At 50.9% G+C, this 20,087-nt stretch overlaps 2 protein-coding genes across 2 annotated transcripts; both read right to left on the bottom strand.

Moving 5' to 3' along the window:
- Positions 1 to 3,501: 3,501 nt before the first annotated feature.
- On the bottom strand, positions 3,502 to 5,991 carry RPL10A (ribosomal protein L10a). Its single transcript, XM_047733493.1, has 6 exons — positions 5,857 to 5,991; positions 5,457 to 5,531; positions 5,301 to 5,381; positions 4,793 to 4,941; positions 4,013 to 4,185; positions 3,502 to 3,705 (listed from the first exon to the last, which is right to left on the bottom strand). Exons 1-6 carry the CDS (start codon positions 5,859 to 5,861, stop codon positions 3,535 to 3,537), a joined length of 654 nt encoding a protein of 217 aa, XP_047589449.1. The 5' UTR covers positions 5,862 to 5,991; the 3' UTR covers positions 3,502 to 3,534.
- A 981-nt stretch (positions 5,992 to 6,972) lies between these two features.
- FANCE (FA complementation group E) lies at positions 6,973 to 19,169 on the bottom strand. Its single transcript, XM_047733024.1, has 10 exons — positions 18,721 to 19,169; positions 14,814 to 15,432; positions 14,195 to 14,239; positions 13,844 to 13,903; positions 13,418 to 13,561; positions 12,919 to 13,042; positions 12,632 to 12,710; positions 10,990 to 11,056; positions 8,982 to 9,107; positions 6,973 to 7,475 (listed from the first exon to the last, which is right to left on the bottom strand). Exons 1-10 carry the CDS (start codon positions 18,966 to 18,968, stop codon positions 7,374 to 7,376), a joined length of 1,614 nt encoding a protein of 537 aa, XP_047588980.1. The 5' UTR covers positions 18,969 to 19,169; the 3' UTR covers positions 6,973 to 7,373.
- Positions 19,170 to 20,087: the final 918 nt, after the last annotated feature.

Raw genomic sequence — 20,087 nt, 5'->3', positions numbered from 1 at the left:
GTAGGTGGGGTTCGTGGAGTCAGAAAGTAGTTTATGAAGGACCCTAGGCCAGACCATGTGCTGACCTAGGACTGGATGCAAAATCCAATCTCTGGGCTAACAGGTAATTCTGTTTACTGGGTGCTTGAGGCATCATCACGTGTGTTGTGGCCTTCACTGCCCCGGAGTAAACAGCCTTCGGGTAATTTCTTTTAAAATCATATAGGTCTCATGGGGAAAACTCAACTGAGATAGTTGAGTTTGTTTGTCTTCCCCAACCCCACCCCGCTCTGCCCCATCCCCTCCTTCTCCCCCCACACAAATGTAAGAGAGCCAGAAGTCAGAGATCGGTGATGACTAATTTCAAGGTCCCGAAGTAAGGAAGGACCCAGAATGAGTTGTCTTGTGAGCCCAAAGCCCAAGGCCCTCTCCCAGAAGTGGCTCACCCCTGCTCAGGGTTCTGTGGGAAGCTACAAGGAAGGGCCAAGATGGCTGGACCCCAAAGACAAGGACAGTAGTTCTATCTTTTCTGCCCCATTCCCATTCTGATGTTCCCAGGAAAGAGGGAGGAATGCCATTTTTTGAGCCAGTTCCACGGTCAAAGCCTAGGCACTGAGGTTTCACCGGAGCTCTTTATTTCCCTGTAGCATAAACGCCTGAACTGGGGCTCTCCAGATACCTGAACCCTGAATACTCACTCAGGTGCACACTAAGCTTTAGACTGATCATCCCAGAGGCTGGGACTTGGTTAAAATAGCCAACTTCATTCACAGTGGAATCAGTTGGCCTCCACACATTTTCCCTTTGCTTTCCCTTCTGCTGCCTACTCTTTATTGTGGTAATTTGAGCCTCCAGGGAGCAGGTCCCAGGGCTCTAGATTCCCCACAGCCCAGCGGAAAGTAGTGAGTCAGCATTTGCTTAATATAGTGGGTTTTTAAGGACTCCTACCCCAGTACCTAAAGCTTGATAGAATGGGTAAATTTAAATCCAGGTGACTCAAGTTCCCAAGTACTTTTCTAAAAACGCCCACTTACCTTCCCCCAAGTTTCCAAAACTTTTAAAAAATGTTTAATCCTTGGCTCAGTTCAAATAGGAGGGCATGACTAATTTTGAAGCCACCTTGTTCTCCCCATTCATCAGCACCTAACCCAAATGAACCAAGCAAGGAGGTATTTGCGTGCTGGGGCTGGAACCCAACTGTCTGCAGCCATCTTGCACCCTCTGAGCACCAAGAGCCTGACACCGTGCAAAGCATCAGCATTTGATCCTACTGTCTTTTAGGTGGGTGCCATTATCTGAGATTTCGAATGAGACAATCAATTTGAGAGAATGGACTCATTCAGGCTCACATGCCTCCTGAATGGGAGAAGTGGGATTCAAAAACTCAGGGAGTAGAAGGGGTTCCACCCACAGGCAAATCACAGGCCGTCTTCTGGTGCCCGGTAAATAGTTGAGTATGCATGGGAGGTTGGGAGAAACCACCTCTAAAACCCTTGGCTCGGGCACCTGGGTGGCTCAGTGTAAGCCTCTGCCTTCGGCTCAGGTCCTCCTGGGACTGAGGCCCGAATTGGGCTCTCTGCTCTTTCTGCCTCTCTTCCTACTTGTGATCTCTACCAAATAAATAAGATCTTTAAAACAAAAACAAAAAAAAAACTTGTTTTTTTGGTTTTGTGTTGAGACAGCACGGTGGCTGATGGAACAGAAATGGTCTCTCTGGTCTTGGGCTCAGAACCCTGTCCACCAAGGCCCTCAGGACCGGTTGCCAGAGGTGCAGTTGGGGCCCATCTTTAGCCAGCTTGAGGGTTTATTCTGCCTGTGGCTCTCAGGCCTGCTGTATTCAGTGCCTGAGTGCACACAGTGAGACCAAGCAGATGTCAGTCCTGATTACATTCCTTCAGTCGTCAAAATATCTTTGTTGCCTTAGTATTTTTTCCTTCTGATTACAAAGATCACAGAACTTCAGAAAATCCCAGATAATCACTTCCCTCTGAGTTAAACATGGCCAACATATGTAAACTTCCAATCACTTTTACTCTGCATAGTTTCTTCCAATAAAACTAGGTCCTAAGTTTCATATGCCAGTTTACCCCCCTCCCTCTGGACCATTGTCTGACAAGCCTAGGTATTTTATCACTCCTAATACTGTATTAACAGACCAGAGAAGGAGCGAACTACACCTATTAACCCTGAGAACCCAAATCCAAGGATCATTCCAAGTTTAGGTTGTACCCATTTTACCTTTAAGCAAAATTACGAACTTAAAAGCTAATATAGAAAAAACAAAACTAGGATCTTTGGTGAAAATCTTATCATTCATGGCTCGAGCTTGTTTTGAGGTACATTCTGATTATGCTTTGGATTAGCTTTTCAGCTGTATTTTTTAAAAAACGTCTATCCATTCATTTTAGTGAACGGGAGGGGCAAACGGATAATCCTTCGTGCCCATTACAGGGCTCAATCCCCCCACCTAAGCCAAAATTAAGAATAATCAAGAGCAGGCCACTAGCCCTTCAGCTATATTAAGATGGAGGGATGAACTTGTTACTTTACCAAAGTTAAATGAAGCAGACTTAAGTTAAAGGTATTTCCTGCACCAAAACCCACCTTCCTGTACTGGGTGCAGGAGGCAAGAACTCCAATAGGAAGAGATGCCCGGATGCCTCAGTCTGCCTTTGGCTCAGGTCATGATCCCAAGGTTCTGGGATTGAGCAGTGCCTCGCCTTGCTTCACCCCCTACCCCCACCCTCCACTGGGGAATCTGCATCTCCTCCTTCCTCAGGTAAAATCTTAAAAAACAAACACAAAACCTCCACCAGGGCAGGGCCTCAGGTCAAGGGTGGGGAGGCTACTTGGAGAGCAGAGGGTCTGGAAGAATCCACAGCCCATTTGCTAAGCTTGCCAAGGAAGCAGGGGCAATTACAATATTGTACAGGTCTACTACTTGTGTCTTCCTAAGCATCTGAGTGTAAATTACTACCCTGAATTTAAATTTAAATTAATTTTAATTAATTTAAATTAGAGTATTTAAATTTAGGGTCAGACAAACAAATCAAGTGCACCACTCCCATATGAAGAATCTAGGAACCCTATCTCCATTTGGAACAGTTTTTGTGATCCCTACCAAGAACCAAGTACCAAGATGTACAACTTAGAGGGACACAAGAAACCCATGGAATCAAAGCATGATGTACAGAAAAGCAACTTCAGGTTAAGCAGCATGCTGCTGAAAACTGAATCCATGTCCTCAGTGTGAAGGTCCTACACCTCTCCTTCCACTAGTACACAGTGGAAGCACTACAGGCTGGAGTCATAGCCCAGATCGTCCCTTCTCAAGGTTCAGCAGCCCTACTATTACAAATTATAAAATACCTAAATATAAGACTATATAGTTTTGAAGGCAGACAGAATGTACTTCTTTTTTTGCAGTATGGAGCACATGACCACCCACCAGGGGGTGCCAGAAACTGCACCCCATGTTAGCTCACAAAGCACCTCCCTCCCCCTAGTCACAGGCAGCCCAGGTAACGGTAGCACTAGGATTTATTGAACTGAGCCTTAGTACAGGCGCTGGGGCTTGCCCATGGTGCTCTTGATGTACAAAGCGCGGACGTTCTGCCAGTTCTTCTTGAGCAAGGACACCAGGAAATTGACTGCTAAGTGGATGTTGTACACGAGCTCATCATCTGTCATCTTCACGTGACCAACAGCCACTGCTAGACACAGCACCTGTGGGAAGGGTAAAGTCAAATCAGGCTGGTAGCTAGATGGAAAAGAACCAGAGAAGGCACATCTATAGGCTCCACCCATCCCTCCCCCAACTCCAGTGACCCTAATGAACAGGACCAACCCCAGGCCAGAAGACCAGGGCTATGTGCAAAGCTTCAATTCTGCTCAGGGACGGTCACATGTCCTAAGTATCCACAGAAATTCTGTGAACCAGAGCTCCCATTCAAAGAATGGGGGTAAACTTCAGGACTGGTCGTGCCTACCATCACCAAGACTTAACCTATGCATGGTAGTCAGACCTCCTTACCTTCTTCATCTGGAATTTGATGGTGGACTTCACTTCATCCACTTTGGCCACCATGTTCTCATTGTGGGTCAACAAGGAAGGAAACTTGCCAGCCTTATTCAGGCCTGGGCCCAGGATTCGTGGGATCTGCTTGATCAGAGATTCTGAAGCCAAAAAGGCATCATACTTCTTGGCTGGTAAAAAGAAGCCACTGGATGCTTAGGAACTGGCCCCGGAAGGCAACCTCCAAACAGCTGTCAACCAACCACAAAAGCGGCCTCTAACCACCAAACTCTACCCCACCCCACATACCCTCTCCTTATTCCAGCTTATCTCTATCCTTTGGACTTTTACTGGCTCAACATTTACATGAAACCTGTTGTCAGAAGCTCAGGCTGACCCATACTCATGTTCTAAAAGCAAATGCACACACTGGTTAAAACTCCTTGAGTTCAAATCCTGCCTACTTCCTAGTTACAGGATAACCAGAGTACCAGTTTCCTATCTGTGAAATGCTTACACCGGGTAAAGAAGAAGAAAAGAAATAAAAGAGCTTTAAGCATAAATCCTAACTCACCTGACTGACTGGTGAGCTTAGGGGAGCTCCCCTGTTTATAAAGAATCCTCAAAGCAAATATAGGTTAAACTATCACTTAAGTCAACTCACCACAACTGAGCTTTTCCACGATTCTCTGCCCCCTCTTCCATCATTTTAAAATCCAAATGGCAGCCACGTCTCTCTTCTACCAGTCCCATGACAACAGTCTGCCCAAATACAAAACCAGCCCAAGCCACACTCACCCAGCTTCTTGACTAACTTCTTATTCTTGTTGAGTTTCTTCAGCGCCTCAATGTCCATGTGAGGAATATCCACTGCCTTGGCCTCATCACAGTGCTGCTGGTCCCCCAAAACACACACGGAGAACTTGGGGCGGGGAGTGGACTTAAGCCTGCGTTTTAGGGGACAGAACAGGTCAAGCCCCGCCTGGGTTTCCAAAGCAGGTGAAGGGGTCTGGGACCGCGGCAGCCACGGAGCCTTACCCAGAACGTCCACATTCACCAACAGCTAGTCTGGCTTCTCAAACTAGCCGGCGGGCTCGGCCAAGGCCTCCCCACGCCTCCCCTCTTATTTTAAGACCCAGGGTGGGGGTCCGTCCAGCCACTCCTGCCCGGGACAGGGGGTCTGAACTACCCAAGCGCGTCCGTGCCGCCGTGGCCGCCCGCCCGCCTTCAGCTCAACAGGGGCCTAGAAGGTGGCGAGGGGCACGGCGGGGCACGGAGGCCTGGGTGGGGTCAGAGCGGTGCCAACCTGACGGTGCCCGAGAAGCGTTTGTCCTTCTGAGGATCGTAGTTCTTCAGGCTGATCTGCAGCTCCACCGTCTCCAAAAACCTTAGAGAAGGCGACAGAGTGAGGACGCCGCCTGCGGCTCGCACGCCGCTGCCCTCCCCGTCGAGCCCGGCTTACTTCCGGCGCTTGCGCTGGTTCCCGTGCAGGACTTCCCGCACCGCCTCGTACAGGGTGTCGCGGGACACTTTGCTGCTGCGAGAGAGAAGCAAGACGAGCGCTCAGCACCTGCAAGGCCCGGATCGGCACCTGGAAGCTTCGGCGTGATCGGAAGCCTCGAGCCTTCAGAAGCACACCGAGGGCATTCCGGACACCACGTCAGGCCTTTTGAGTGCGACTACGATGCAAGCGTCGGAGAGGCGGACTCGAACGCCGGGCAGCGCAGGACGACGCCTGGCAACAAATGCCCCTCAGCGAAGCAGGGGCAAAGACTACTACCGATTCAGCCCGCAAGTCCCCCTCCCTACCACGGTGCCAGGAGTCGCGGATGACGGTGGATGGCTCCCCAAGCGCCACTCACCTCATGATTCTCGCGCCGCAGTAACCGGAAAAGAGAGTAAGGGAACTGGCGCATGCGCTCAAATAAGGCTCTTGTTCTCGCGAGATGCCTACCCCTGTAGCTCCCTCTCCCACCGCGCAGCTAGGCTCGGGCGCTCAACCCCGAGAAGCACCGCGTCTGCGGCCGCTAGAGGGCGCTGCCGCGCGCTGCACAACTAGACTGGCTCCAAGGCGAGGAGGTGCCGTCCTGGGCGCCCCGTGGCTCAGAACACCCCGCTTTGCGCCATCTACTGCTAGGCCCTTAAAGAGGCTGGTCCTGGGCACCGCAGCGTGATGGCCGCCGAGAGCGTGCAGCTCCCGCGTTTTTGCCCCTCCGCCCTTTTCTGCCCACCTCCTCCGGACCTCCACACCTGCTTCGTGTCTCAACAGCAGGCTTTACTCTGACCTCTCCCTCATCATCTTGCTCTGGGGCTCATGGTTTCAGAGAAGTCGTGAGAAGGGAGATTCAGAAAGTTCTGCTCCCGTTCCCTCGAAGCCTGCAGTGGGGAAGAGCTGGGAAGGTACTTGATAGTTGATTGAATCACACCTACCCGTTAAATGTTTACCACGAACAAACCTCCTCCAACTCCAGAGAGCTTCGCCCACCTTCCAGGCCCCACTCCCTGTAGTCAGTGCCATAGTCACCTACTCAGCAGACAGCTCTCATGGGGCTGAGGGGAGTGGTCTCACACAACACTGCCCAGAAGGTGAATGAATGAACTTGAGATCTGTCACCTTCCCCTCACAGAAACTTTCGCCAGGAAAAAGATGCCCCTTGTCACTGAGTAGGGTGGGAGATGGCAGTGTCTGCTGGTTCTCAAAAAATACCCAGAGTTCGTAAGAATGCAGACACTGCCTCAAAGAAAACATTAAACTTCCTTTTTTTTTTTTTTTTTAAGATTCACAAGTAGGCAGAGAGGCAGGCAGAGAGGAGGGGGCGGAAGCAGGCTCCCTGCTGAGCAGAGAGCCCGATGTGGGGCTTGATCCCAGGACCCTGGGATCATGACCTGAGCCGAAGGCAAAGGCTTTAACCCACTGAGCCACCCAGGCGCCCCAAACTTCCTACTTTTTAATAAATTATTATCCAAGTCGGAACACAGAGGGTCATAACATACACTTGAGTGCAAGATATTTGTGCCAAGGACACAGGTCACCTCAGGGCTCCTGAAGCATCATTCATCTACCCGGGTCTGCTTTGACCCTACTGAGGTCTTTCAGAAAGTTCCCATCCCCACAGTCTGAAGCAAAAGTGACAAGGAGTGAGCCCAAGGTCAGCATCCCTTGGAAATAAAGCTCATCAAGCCTGCTTAGCCCGGGACCTTCTCTGCTGGCTAGGAGGCCAAGATGTTTTCTCTGCATCCTAGAGCAGGAAGGCAGCAGACCCTTGGCATGGCCAGGCTCTGCCTTTACCCCCAGGCAAACGAGTCAGGGTGAGGCGCTGAGAGCAGAAGTATCCTTCAGGCAGCTGGAGAAGTATCCTTCAGGCTCCAGGAGTGATGGTCAGGGGGCCAGATGTCTCAGGGCGGCCTGTAGGGGCTTCCTCAGGAAAGTGGTGTTGAGCTCTAGGACTGCGGCCAGGCCCAGCCTGTGGATCTCAGTGATCTGGGGACAGGGAAGAATCATATCAGGACTCCAGCAACTGATCCTTCCCCTTTCCCCTCTGCCCAAGGCCCTGTTTAGGAAGGAGAAAGCAATCAGGACATAAGGACAATGAAGGAGATATCTAAATGCATTACTTCACCATGATTATGCAAGGTCTTCGGGTTCAAGTGGACCTGGGTCAGATATTAACTGTACAACTGTACAAAGAGAGCCACACGAATGACAGTTAACAATTATTGGATGCTCACCATGTGGCAACTTTATAAACCTAGCTTCATGTAGCACAACCCTCCATTTTACAGATGAGAAAACTGAGGGTCAGAGATACTCCACAGTGGCTGTCACACTCCTTCTATGACACACTGTTTCTTCTATGACCTGTCGCTAAAACCTCCTGACAGATCTTTACCCTGTATCTTCTCTCCAATCCCCACTCCTTACAGATACCAGAGACTCCTTTACAAAATGCAAATCTGACCAAATCACTCCAGCTTCAGCTGGGCCCTGGGGTAACTTCTGATGTCTCATATTGGAGGCCCTTCTTCCAGGATCGTCTGGCTCTCCAGAGGATCCAGGAGCCTTCTGAAAATGTGCATAAATGTGTGTTCAGATTTTCATTTTTCTGGGAGGATCTACAGCTTTCATCAAATCATCAAATGGGCCTGTGACTCCCCAAAAAAGGCAAAGAGCCAACAGCCAAGGACACCTGACCTTCAAGATAAAGCCCATGCTCCTCATCAGACCCTACAGGGTCTTCCAAAGATGTTAGCATGGCCTGGCCATGTGACCTTGCATAGGTCACTTTAACCTCTCTGAGTCTCAATTTCCTCATCTATAAAATGGAGCTAATAATAGTATCTTCTCATTGGTCTAACACATGGAATAAACTAACAAGTTAATGTAGGCAAAGGGCTTTGAACAGTGCCTAAGACCTAACAGGGCTCAGTGTTTAAACTCTGACCTCTAACCTCACCCCTACCATCATCCATTCTCGTGTTTTTAGGCCTCAGTTAATACCTGTAGATCCTTGCTTATACTGTTTCCTTGGCCTGAAATGCCCTTTCCTCAGTCTTGGGCCTTGGCTACCACTCACCCTTTCAGAGCTGAGAAGCCTGTCTTAACTCCCAAACACAAGGTTTAGTTGCCCCATCTTGTTCCGCAACCAAATGCCCTGCACACACCTCTCACCTGGATCCTTCCAGATATTAGGCTGATCTGGTTACCACCTCTCTCCCACCTCACTGGCACCAGTGGAGAGCGTCAAGTCAAGGATGGGACTGTTGATTCCCCAGTGCACCATACAGTGGTGCACATACATCTGGCCCACAGTGGTGAAGGTTGGATGAGCGAATTCCTAAGCAGTCTCATTCCCCAGTATGAGGCTTGAACTTTGTAGTTGGTCTGGCTAACACTCAAGGGGGTTTTCCCCGGCAAACATCTAGATGTACATGCTTGTGGCGCACTCACAGTAGCAGGATCAATCCTCGAAGCCTTACCAATACTCACACTGGCCTGATACTTGGTCATCACCGTCAGCATGAGCTTGGCATAGGCCACAGATGCGGTGGCCGCTGGCCCCTCTTTACAGAGTTTCTCCATGAACACACTGAACTTCTCAGGGGTCATCTCCACCTGCACACATTGGGAGATGGGATAAGAGAATAAGAAAGGGCCCCAGATTCAATTCCAAACTCTACCACTTTCTAACTAAGTAAGCCTGGACAGGTCACATAACCAAACAAAGCCTCAGTTTCTACATCTGTAAAATGGTGCTCATGATACCTAACGCTAAAGACACTGAAAAGAATTAAATGAGATAAGGCACATAAAGCCTGGCGCATAGGTCTCAGCCTTGCTTGGTGGCCTAAGATATAAAGAAGTGAGGAGTCCCAAGGGTACCATCAGCATAATAGCATCAGCTCTTCTTCATAATAACTGAATAAATGCTTGTTATGCATCGGGCACTGTTCTGAGCATTTTCTACCAATTATCTACTTCCACCTCACCCCGGCCTTGGGCAGTACCTACTATCATCACTCCCCTTTTGTAAACGGGAAAACTGAGGCATAAAGAGGTTAGGTCAGCTATCTAAGTTATAAAGAAATGAGGCAGAACTTTAGGTAGTGGTATGGAAAACTGCCAAAATATACTGTAAGTTAAAAAAGCAATGTACGGGGGTGCCTGGGTGGCTCAGTTGATTAAGCGTCTGCCTTCGGCTCAGATCATGATCCCAGGGTCCTGGGATCAAGCCCTGTGTCCAGCACCCTGCTCATGGGGAAGCCTGCTTCTCCCTCTCCTACTCCCCCTGCTTGTGTTCCCTCTCTCACTGTGTCTCTCTGTCAAATAAGTAAAATCTTTATTAAAAAAAAAAAAGCAAAGGACAGAGCACTGAGCTCAGTGTGTTGCCATCTATGTAAAAAGTAGGCAAAAAGTCAACTTAAACATGGGTCCTTGTATATAAAAGCATCTCTGGGAGAGTTCCCCTGAAACTACTAATACTGATTAGCCCTGAAGAAGGGAATCTGGATGGCAGGGGTAATATTTTTCACTCTATCTTTTGAGCTTTAAAATTTGTGAACATAGAGGCACCTGGGTGACTCAGTGTGTTAATCATCTGACTCTTGGTTTCAGCTCAGGTCATGATCTCAGGATCATGGGATTGAGGCCCAAGTAGGGCTCTGCACTGAGTGGGGAGTCTGCTTGGGATTCTCTCTCTCCCTCCCCCTACGCCCCTCCTCACACTCGCACATATGCACTGTCTCTCTCTCTCTCAAATTAATAAAATCTTTGCTTCCATTGGTTAAGCGTCTGCCTTCAGCTCAGGTCACGATCCCAGTGTCCTGGGATTGGGCCCCACATCAGGCTCCCTGCTTAGCGGGGAGTCTGCTTCTTCCTCTCCTACCGGCTTGTGCTATCTCGGTCTCTCTCTCAAATAAATAAACAAAATCTTTTAAAAAAAAAATTGTGAACCTATGAATTTATAACCTATTCAAAAATTAAATTAAATTCAGGGTGCCTGGGTGGCTCAGTCAGTTAACTGTCTGACTCTTGGTTCTGCTCAGGTCACAATCCCAGGATTATGGGATCGAGCCCCATGTCAGGCTTCATGCTCAGCATGGAGTCTGCTTCAGATTCTCTCTCCCTCTCCCTCCTGCACTCATTTGCTCTCTCTCAAATAAATAAATAAAACTTTCATAAATAAAATAAAGTTAAATTTCACACACACACACACACACACACACCCAAAAGTCCCTCCCTAAGGCCACACAGCTAGGAAGAGGCATAGCCTGGGCTCTACCATGTAGTCTGCTCTGGGCTACCAGCCTTTCAAGCTCCAGGACTCGCCTGCTGTCATGGCCCCGCTTGCTGCAGGGCAGCTGTCCTGTTTGCCTCCATCCCTGGAGGGACCAGAAACCCAGGGGGCCCAGGCCCACCAGCCACCGCACACCTGGCACACATGGCGATGGCACTGCCACACTACCGCAGCCACCCTTCCTTAAGGCAGCCTGCTCACCTGCCGCTCCAGCAGGGACTGCACCACCACGAAAGTGTCCTCTTTCCAGGGCAGCTCCAAGATCTGTCTGCAAGAAGCAGAGGTCCCACTGAGAACAGCCCACGTCTGGCTATCTACAGCTCCTACCCCCAAGGCAGGGCAAGGCCCTGGAGACAGCCAAGGCTCCCCCAGCCAACACAGCAAGTCATCAGAGCCCCCCCGCGCAAGGCTGGCGGCCACCCAGTAGCCAGCCCACACTTGGTGCTGGAAAGCTATGACCCAAGACACCTGGGGCGGTGGATCACAAAGGATTTGGCCTGAGGTGTACCAAGGTTCCCTGAAAAATAGCAGGAGTGGAGAGCGCATTGTGAGGACAGAAGGTGAGGGTAACCCAGGGCAGAGGATCATGGCCCATTGAGAGGTCCATGAGGCTTTCCAGAAGGCAGGCTTCCCTGCAGCGCCCAGCCCATGGCGATGGCCACTCCAGCTGTGCCTCCTAGGCTAGGGAGCCATCCCCTGTTCGTGTGGAAAGGCAGCGTTGTCACATGGGAGCAGTGTGGCTTCTCAGATGCACAGCCTAGATAGAGTCTGATCCCAGGGTATCACTTGCCGGCGGTGTGACCTTTGGCCCAACGCCCCATAATGAACATGAGCTTCAGGTTTTCTGTCTCTAGGGCGGCCACAGCACCCACCTCACAGCACTGTGTGAGGACTAACGGAGAAAACTAAAAGCACAGAGAAAGGACTCAATCAGAGGTGGCTGACGTTACTTTTCAGACCCTCCCCTTCTCCGGTGAGAGTCTCCATTTTATAGTTCGCATTAGGGTCATGGGGTCTTAGCTACTTACTTGTTTCTGTGTGTGGATTTTTTTTTTTTTTTTTAAAGATTTTATTTATTTGACAGAGAGAGAGACACAGTGAGAGAGGGAACACAACCAGGGAGAGTGGGAGAGAGAAGCAGGCCTCCTGCCAAGCAGGGAGCCCGATGTGGGCTCAATCCCAGGACCCTGGGATCATGACCTGAGCCAAAGGCAGATGCTTAACAACTGACCCACCCAGGCCCCCTATGTGTCTGGGTCTTGACTCCCCAGTTTTAATACCCAAATTGAACACCAATTTAATAACAATTTTTGAGCACTGACTTGAGCCAAGTACTGTGCTGTGGTCTATGTGCATTACCAAATTTAACATCTAGAAAAATCCTCCCAGGGAAAAATTATCCCCATTTCTCATATGAGGAAACAGGCTCAGAGAGATGATACTGCTGGAATCGACACAGGGCAAGGCTGAGATTTGAAATCCTGTCCACCTGGCTCCAGAGCCAGACTCTTAACTGCCGGCCAGGCTCCAGCTATGCTGTGAACTGCTCCAGTGGAGACCACCAGCCTCTTCCCTGCATTCCCCAAGGCACCTGGCCCAGAACTAGAACCCAGGGCTTGGGAAGGGTCCCAGATGGCAACTTGCACAAGCATAAGGGGAGGGTGGGAGCGGGGGAGGCACAAGCCAGGCTCGAGCCACAGCAAGAGAGGCATCCGCTGTGCTGTGGCCCCTGCTTCAGGCCCAGGGCCCGATCCCCAGCTGACTCCAGCTCTAGGAGGCCAGGAACGGGCTGGGCCCGTGCAAGGGAGTGGAGTAGGGGCAGCAGGGAGGGCTGTACGCTCACCCCAGCATCAGAACCTGCGTGTCCGGCGCCAGGGCCTCATCCTTCAGAAGGCAACACAGTAACTCCGTTTGAGCTGGGCCTGCATAGGGGACAGCAGAGGGGGGTGGTCTGGGGGAAAAGGGCAGGAGAGGATGGAACAGAATGCCTGGCTCATTATAGGGGGGCATCGTCAGGGAAGGAAGGTATCTTTACTGACTGAATACACAATGGCCGGGGTCGCCTGGAGTGAAGGGTGCTGGGAAATGAGAGGGCAGAGCTACCAGGCCTGGGACTGGTTCCACAATTACCTGTTTCTGGGGCCTGGAGCACCGGGCCAAGAAGGGCTCTGCAGACAGGATAGGCATACTTGACACAGAAGGAGGTCAGGGCCATGATGAGTAGGCGGGAGGCCGAGGAAGTCAGGGAGAGAATCTACAGCCAAAGGGGAGGAAAATATTAATCACTCGTTTCTTCTTCCCTTTAATAAATGTTTATCAGTCACATATTTCAGATGGTGATACATGTTACAAAGAAAAAACAAAAGTTCTTTTATCTCAGACTCACATGGATTCACCCATTGGAAAAGATACAAAGCTCAGTTCCCCAGCTCCGAAACCCCTTCAACTTCTGGAACGGTCTGGGACCCAAGAAGGAGGAAGTCCATGCCCTTCCCTTGCCCCACACTGCCTCGACTGGCCAGACACCTTATAAGGTTGGAAACCCCCTTTCCCAAGCACCACCCTTCCAAAGGTTCAGATTCTCTCCCACAAAGTGCCTAGCATGCCAAGTGTATGGCAACACACCTACCCGTCTAAGAAAGAGGCTCCTGGTCAGAATGGTCGCATTGCTAAGGCTAAGATCTGGTGAAAGGGACAGGAGCCAGGTGCAGAGCTGCAGGAGAGCTGGGTCCGAGAGCTGTGGGAGCTGCAGCTGGGCACACAGCAGGTCCATCTGCCAAGTAGGAGGGAGGACACAGACGCACTCAGTCTGCCTCTGCTAGGCTGTCTCAAGCCAACAGGGCAGCAGAATGGGTAGGGCAAGGATATTCCAAGGTAGGATGAGGCTGAGAGAGCTGCCCCCATGGTGAGGATCCAAGGGCTAAAAGAAAGTACACAGGGTGAAAAACCCCAGCAAGATCCCCTCCCCCATTCCCACATGAGGCAAGCAAACACAGACTTAAATGGAAAAAGGCTGGGGAGAGGGGATGTATCCTCAGGGTCTTAATGGACTCACCTGGCTGGGACTGCATTCATGGAGAAGCTGTAGCTCAAGTGGGGGAGCGCCCTCCAACCCCTGGAAAGGCAAATCCCATGTTAGGGCAGGCAGAGCCCTAGATGATGAGTCAGAGACCACCCCTTTGTCTGGCACAGTGGGTGGATGAGGACCCTGGATGATACCAGAGGAGAGGGACTTGTCTGGGGTTAGATGACCTATCTGTCCTTGGGCCAAGACAAGCCCCTACAGTGACTGTCCTCCAACTGCCACTCCGACCCCCCCCATCCAAACAATCTGTGCTTCCCTGGGTAGGGCTGAGGTCTAGGCGGCAGGTGGATGGCGGGGCAACAGTGAGCAGGGGCCACTTACCTCCCCAAAGGTCTTGAGCAGCTGCTGCAGCCTGGGAACCTGGTCCTGAAGAGGAGAGTCCAGTCACTGCCAAGTCCCTACCAGCACAGTGTGGCCCCAGGCCCAGTCCTAGCCCCCTCTTCCGAGAAGGCCCCAGATCAGTGAGAGCTAGCAGGCAAGGATGATTCCAGGGAGTCAAGAACATGAAGCCTAAACCTTGAGAGGTGCTTAAGTACTCAAAGGCAACAAGGCCCATGGAAATGCAGCTGCCTAGACTTGTCCTCTCTGCACCCGTCCTCATGGGGGCAGACCTAGGCCTGGGGTTGGGAGGACAGGCGGGAGGCTGGCACGATTCCACTCCTTCCACAGTATAGCCCTGGAGCTTCTCTTCTTGCGTGGTAATGCTTTAACTTCGTGTTGTCGATCATTAAGGCCAAAGGTTTCTGCCCTCCTATACCTCCCTTCCCACCCCTTCCTCAGAGTCTGTAGGGCAGAGACGGTTTCCTTAACCCTACGCTCCTACCCCCTGCTCTGCGGATTCCAGTTATCCCAGTTGGGAAATAGTCTCCCGACCAGCTTTGGCCCTGGATAAACCCCCTCCTTGGGGATCACCCTAAACCCAGCCTCCCCATTCTAGTACCTGGAGAGCTTTGGGCAAACTCTCGGCTAGGTCCTTAGCCTCCTCCAGACTCTGACCAGCCTCCCTGGGCTCGGCCCCGACAAGCTGGTTCTCCATGGGTGAGGCACCTTCTCCGTCTGCCGGGGGCTCCAAAGACTCAGGTTCACGTCTCTCCTCTTCCTGACCTCCTTCCTCTTCCCTTTCCAAATGCCGGAACCTTTTGGGGGCCCCTCCACCTTCAGGACTGGCAGGCTCTTCCTCTGGCCCCTTTCTGCGTTTCCCAGGCCGTGGGGAGTCCTTGTCCTCCTTGCCTTCCTCTTGTTCCTCTTCGGGAACAGGAGCCTGGGCCAACTTCAGCCTCCTGCCTCCCTGGCCTAGCCGCCTACACAGGCCTTGAAGCTGTCTCTGGCAGTCTGTAGACAGTGGGGACGTCCACTCAGTCGCTACCCCAGCGTTCAGATCCCTCCGCAGCAACTCCCCCAGGGTCTGGAGCCAGGCGTCGGGGTTGGAGCTTTGGTCTTGACGTGCAATCTGCAGCACGGGGAGTAGGCCGCTCTCGGGCAGCGATGGCCCAAGAGCCATCAGTAGGGACATCAGGTTCCTCTGGCATAACGGAGGCAATCGCAGCAGCAGGGGTTTCCTGGTAGCAGAAGGAGAACAAGCAGTTCAAGAGCACCTTGCTGGGAGGAGCAGAGGGCAACTGGGATAGAGCTAGAGGTTGGATGGCCATGGACAGACAGGCACTAGGAGGTAGTACCAATAGGATGGAGGTGGTCAGCATGTATGCCATTCAACAGACCTTCACTGAGCATGTATTTTTTTGTTGTGATGAAGCCAGTTTGAGTTCATTTTACGATTGCTAAAAACCAAAAAAATCTCTGAGCAATTCCATCTTTTTTTTTTAAAAACAATTTCTTTTTCTTTTTTTAATTGAGCTGTATTCATGTATTCTGTGCTAGGCTCTGCTCTTTGACACCTCCTATTTCGCCTCAAAAAATTCACATTGAAATCTATCCTATAAAAGACCCATGCTTGTTTTATGTTAAAAAAAAAAATCCCTTTCCAAACTTTATATAAAAATATATACCCCAGGGGCCCCTGGCTGGCTGGTCAGTAGAGCATATGACTTCTTCTATTTTTTTTTTTTAAAGACTGATTTATTTATTTAAAATAAATAAATAAAGTAAACTCACCACCCCAAGATCCGGAGTCACATGCTCCACTGACCGAGCCAGCCAGGCGCCCCCTAGAGGATGTGTCTTGTGATCTCAGGGTCCTGAGTTCAAGCCCCACACTGGGTGTAGAGCTTACTTAAAAAAGATAAATTAGGGTTGCCTGGGTGGTTCAGTCATTAAGTGTCTGCTTTCAGCTCAGGTCATGATCCTGGGGTCCTGGGATCGAGCCCTGCATCTGGCTCCCTGCTCAGAGGGAAGCCTGCTTCTCCCTCTCCCACTCCCCCTGCTTGTGTTCCCTCTCTGGTTGTCTCTCTCTCTCTGTCAAATAAATAAATAAAACCTTAAAAAAAAAAAAGATAAATAAATTAAACTAAAAAAAAAGTTCTACAGGAGGGGCCGAGACCCAAAATAGTAATAATAATAATAATAGTAGTAGTAGTAGTAGTAATAGTAATACTCCAGGATGCTGTACAGTGCTTCCCATACAGCCCTATGCTCGCCTTGGCTATCCCCCGGAACTTACAAGGTCACAGTCGTCTTGCTTTGACGTTCCTTTCACCCAACTGAATTGCTAAGAGGCAGAGGCAGTCTCTTCTTCTTCCATGTTCTAGTACCCAGCACAGCATCAGCCCATCACAGGTCCTGGGAGCACATTTACTGGGTGAATTAATTCTCTGAGAATAAGCGCCCGGAGATGAGCCTGGGCTACCATGGAGAAAGCAAAGGTAGCCATCTGCCATGTTGTCAATGCAAGAATCCAGATGCTGTGTGACTGTGACCTGAGGCTTATTGGTGTGGCAAACAAGCCATGGGTACATCCAGCCTACCTGCCATCACTCCTCTGCTCCTCTCTATGTGACTGTGCAGGGCTGCTTGTCATCAATACAAGGGGCACCTGGGAGGTGTGAAAGAGAAAAAAAATCTGACTTTTATTTTTTTGTGAACAATAGACATGAAGTGAGAGAAAAAAAACAAAAGCAAAAGTTAAAAAGGTGGTCAGTTTGTGGTAGAGGATACTGAGAAGTGCTAAGGCAGGGAAGACCCTACTTCAGGACTTCTAACTTTTGTGTGTGCATGGACCCCTTATCAGAATAAGTGTTAAATGTGTAAGATAAAATACATGGGCTTATGAAAGAAACCAATTATACTGAAATAAAGTTCTAACCAGGGACCCTAGATTAAGTCCCCCTCCTACTCTGGCAAGAAAAAAAACCAGACAGCTGGATAAACATTTCCATGGCCTCCAATTTGGGGATGTGCAAAGTTCTCCTGACCCATTTCTTTCCTTCTTTTTTTAAGTAAGGTTCTACACCCAGCCTGGAGCCCAATGTGGGGCTTGAACTCAGGACCCTAAGATCAAGACCTGAGCAGAGATTAAGAGCCCCGTGCTCAGCTGACTGAGCCACCCAGATGCCCCTCTCCTAAACCCATTTCTTCAAAGAAATTCAAAGTGGGGTGTGGGAAGACAATATTAGAATTTCCATTTCTCCTTATCTAAAACATAAGAAATTAAGTATTACAACTATTTAATGTATGGAATGGCCCTTCATAGTCCAGTCTCCAGCCTAATTCTGAGGGAGGAGTATTTGGAAGTGCAAAGCCCCCTCTCTAGCCCCCTGGTGGCTGAAGGGGGAACCTCACTTTTTTTTTTTTTAACTTTCTGTGTCTTTTCCTTAATTTCATAATTAAAGGCATTTATGGATACTGTATTATGTCCTTTAACAAAACCAACCTCACTAAATGGACACACGGCTTGTAAGGATGACTGCAAAGAGACTGAATACCATGGGGTGCCTGGATGGCTCAGTCGGTTAAGCGTCTGCCTTGGGCTCAGGTCATGATCCCTGGGATCAAGTTCCATACCCGGCTCCCTGCTCTGGGGGATCCTGCTTCTCCCTCTGCCTCTCTCTTCTCCCCCTATCTCTCATGAATAAGTAAATAAAATATTTTTTAAAAGATTTTATTTATTATTTGACAAAGATCACAAGCAGGCAGAGAAACAGGCAGGCTTCCTGCTGAGCAGAGAGCCTGATGTGGGGCTTGATCCCAGGACCCTGAGATCACGACCCGATCCTAAGGCAGACGGTTTGACCCATTGAGCCACACAGGCACCACAGTAAATAAAATCTTAAAAAAAGAGAAAGAGAAGAAACTGAATACCAGTAACGGAAGCCCATCAAATAAGAAAATGGCAGAGCTAACCCTTCTGCTCCAAGCAGAAATTGTCAGTCACATAAAGAGCCCCCCCCCCCAAAAAAAAATCACTCCAAAGAACGTAAGTCATCAGGAAAGTGATTTTGCCCTAAAAATGTATACTGTGCTTTGAAAACATTATAAAACCACCCCATTAGATGTCCGGTCACCACATTTTAAATTTCTACTTTTGTATACTTTATAACGCACATATTTTTACTCTTGTGCACACGTGGTTATACGTAAGTATCCCTACACTAGAGGTATGAGTTCGATTTCCTTAGAGATGAAGTATGAGATCAGAAGCCATCTGCGTCCAGGGCTTCTAGTTACTCATTTACACGCGGCAGGAGGCGTGTGTCGCACCCACTCGTCCTCAGTGAAGGTCTGTTGGATGCCCCTCCTTCATGTCGCAGGGGTGCGCGGCAGGGACGCCTGGCTGTGGGGAACTAGTGAAGCTCTCCGGGCCTCGGTCTCATCTGGAAAAGTGGGGTGGCGCCAGCCCCTGCCTGACATGACGTGGAGGATGAAACGCGGCGCCCCGCGACCAGACGACTTACAGCTCCAGGCGACAGTCCGGACCCTCCACGACGGGCTCCTCCCGGCACAGCGCCTCCAGGACGCAGCCCCAGCCGAAGGGCTCCGCGCTGCGACTGCCCAGCGCCCGCAGCATACCCAGGCCGCGCCACGCCCCCTCCGGCCCCAACTGCAGCGCTCGCATCAGGCACCGGGCGGGGGCCTCCAGCTGCGCCCAGGGCGCCGAGTCCACGCCCTCAGCCACAGCGGGCACCTCCTCCGAGGCCGCCATGCCTAGGGCTACGGGGCTGCGCCGGCCGCTGCTCTGGTTCCTGACCTCAGTCTCGAGAACAGGCGAAAGGGGGCAGAACGCCAGCGCCTGCCGGGACGCCGCTACCACCTTTCTCCCGCACGTGCCTCTGCCCGGCGCAGCGTTCGGAGTCAGCTTCGGAGCCACTCGGCCGGGAGCCCGCCAAGATTCGCGCGCTGCTTTAGAAACGTACGTAGGGGGTGTGGTCAGGGGCGGGGCCGGACGGGAAGGGGAGAGGGCAGGCCGGAAGGGGCGGGGCCATAAATGGTCCTGGCCCAAAGGACTGAGGAACGGAGTAAGGGGGCGGGACGAAGGCCGAGGGAGCTCCACGGTGGGGCGGGGCCACAACACGGGCGTTACTTGTGGGCGGGGTCATGCCAGAGGTCGTGGAGTGGGGCGGGGCTTCGTGGGGCGATGGGTCATTGTCTGCTGACCCTCATCTACCTTCCTGCACTGGTCCCTGACTGTAGGGGAATGAGAAGTGGATGCAGAATGTATGTCAGCGATCCTGTTGTTCTTCAGGACCCAGGCATCATTTAATTTTTCTTGATGTCCATTTTGTATGTAGGTCATGGACTTTGCGATAGGATTTAATCAGTTTGCCCCCCCTTCCTTGACATCACCTCTTCCACAGGCCATCAACTGTCATCACATCAGGGTTTTAGTCCTCTCCAGAAATATTTGATACACAACTACCCCTGAGAATGGGGTGGTAGTAAAACTCAACACTACCTACATGGCCAAAGGCCTTGCTGTGAACTTCCTCCGGAGGTCCAGGAAGACGGCTTGCTCGGGTTTTTTATCAGCGGCCACGAGGGGCTCCACCTCCCAAGGTTTCAGTATAAGGAAAGCTGCTGAAGAAGGCGGGTTTCCAGGAAATTGGAGGGAAAGGAGGTGGAATCACTGCAGAGGATAAAAATAGAGAGGGGATGGGGTGCCTGGGTGGCTCAGATGGTTAAGCACCTGACTTCAGCTCAGGTCATGATCTCAGGGTCCTGGGATTGAGCCCCACATCGGGCTCCCTGCTCAGCAGGGTATCTGCTTCTCCCTCTCCCTCTCCCTCTCCCTCTTCCCTTGCTGGGCTCTCTGTCTCTCCCTCAA

Source organism: Lutra lutra, chromosome 6 (assembly GCF_902655055.1).
Source record: "Lutra lutra chromosome 6, mLutLut1.2, whole genome shotgun sequence".
Classification (NCBI taxonomy): Eukaryota; Metazoa; Chordata; class Mammalia; order Carnivora; family Mustelidae; genus Lutra; species Lutra lutra.
The sequence above is the reverse complement of the archived record's forward strand: the minus strand, read 5'-3'. Positions and strand labels throughout refer to the sequence as shown.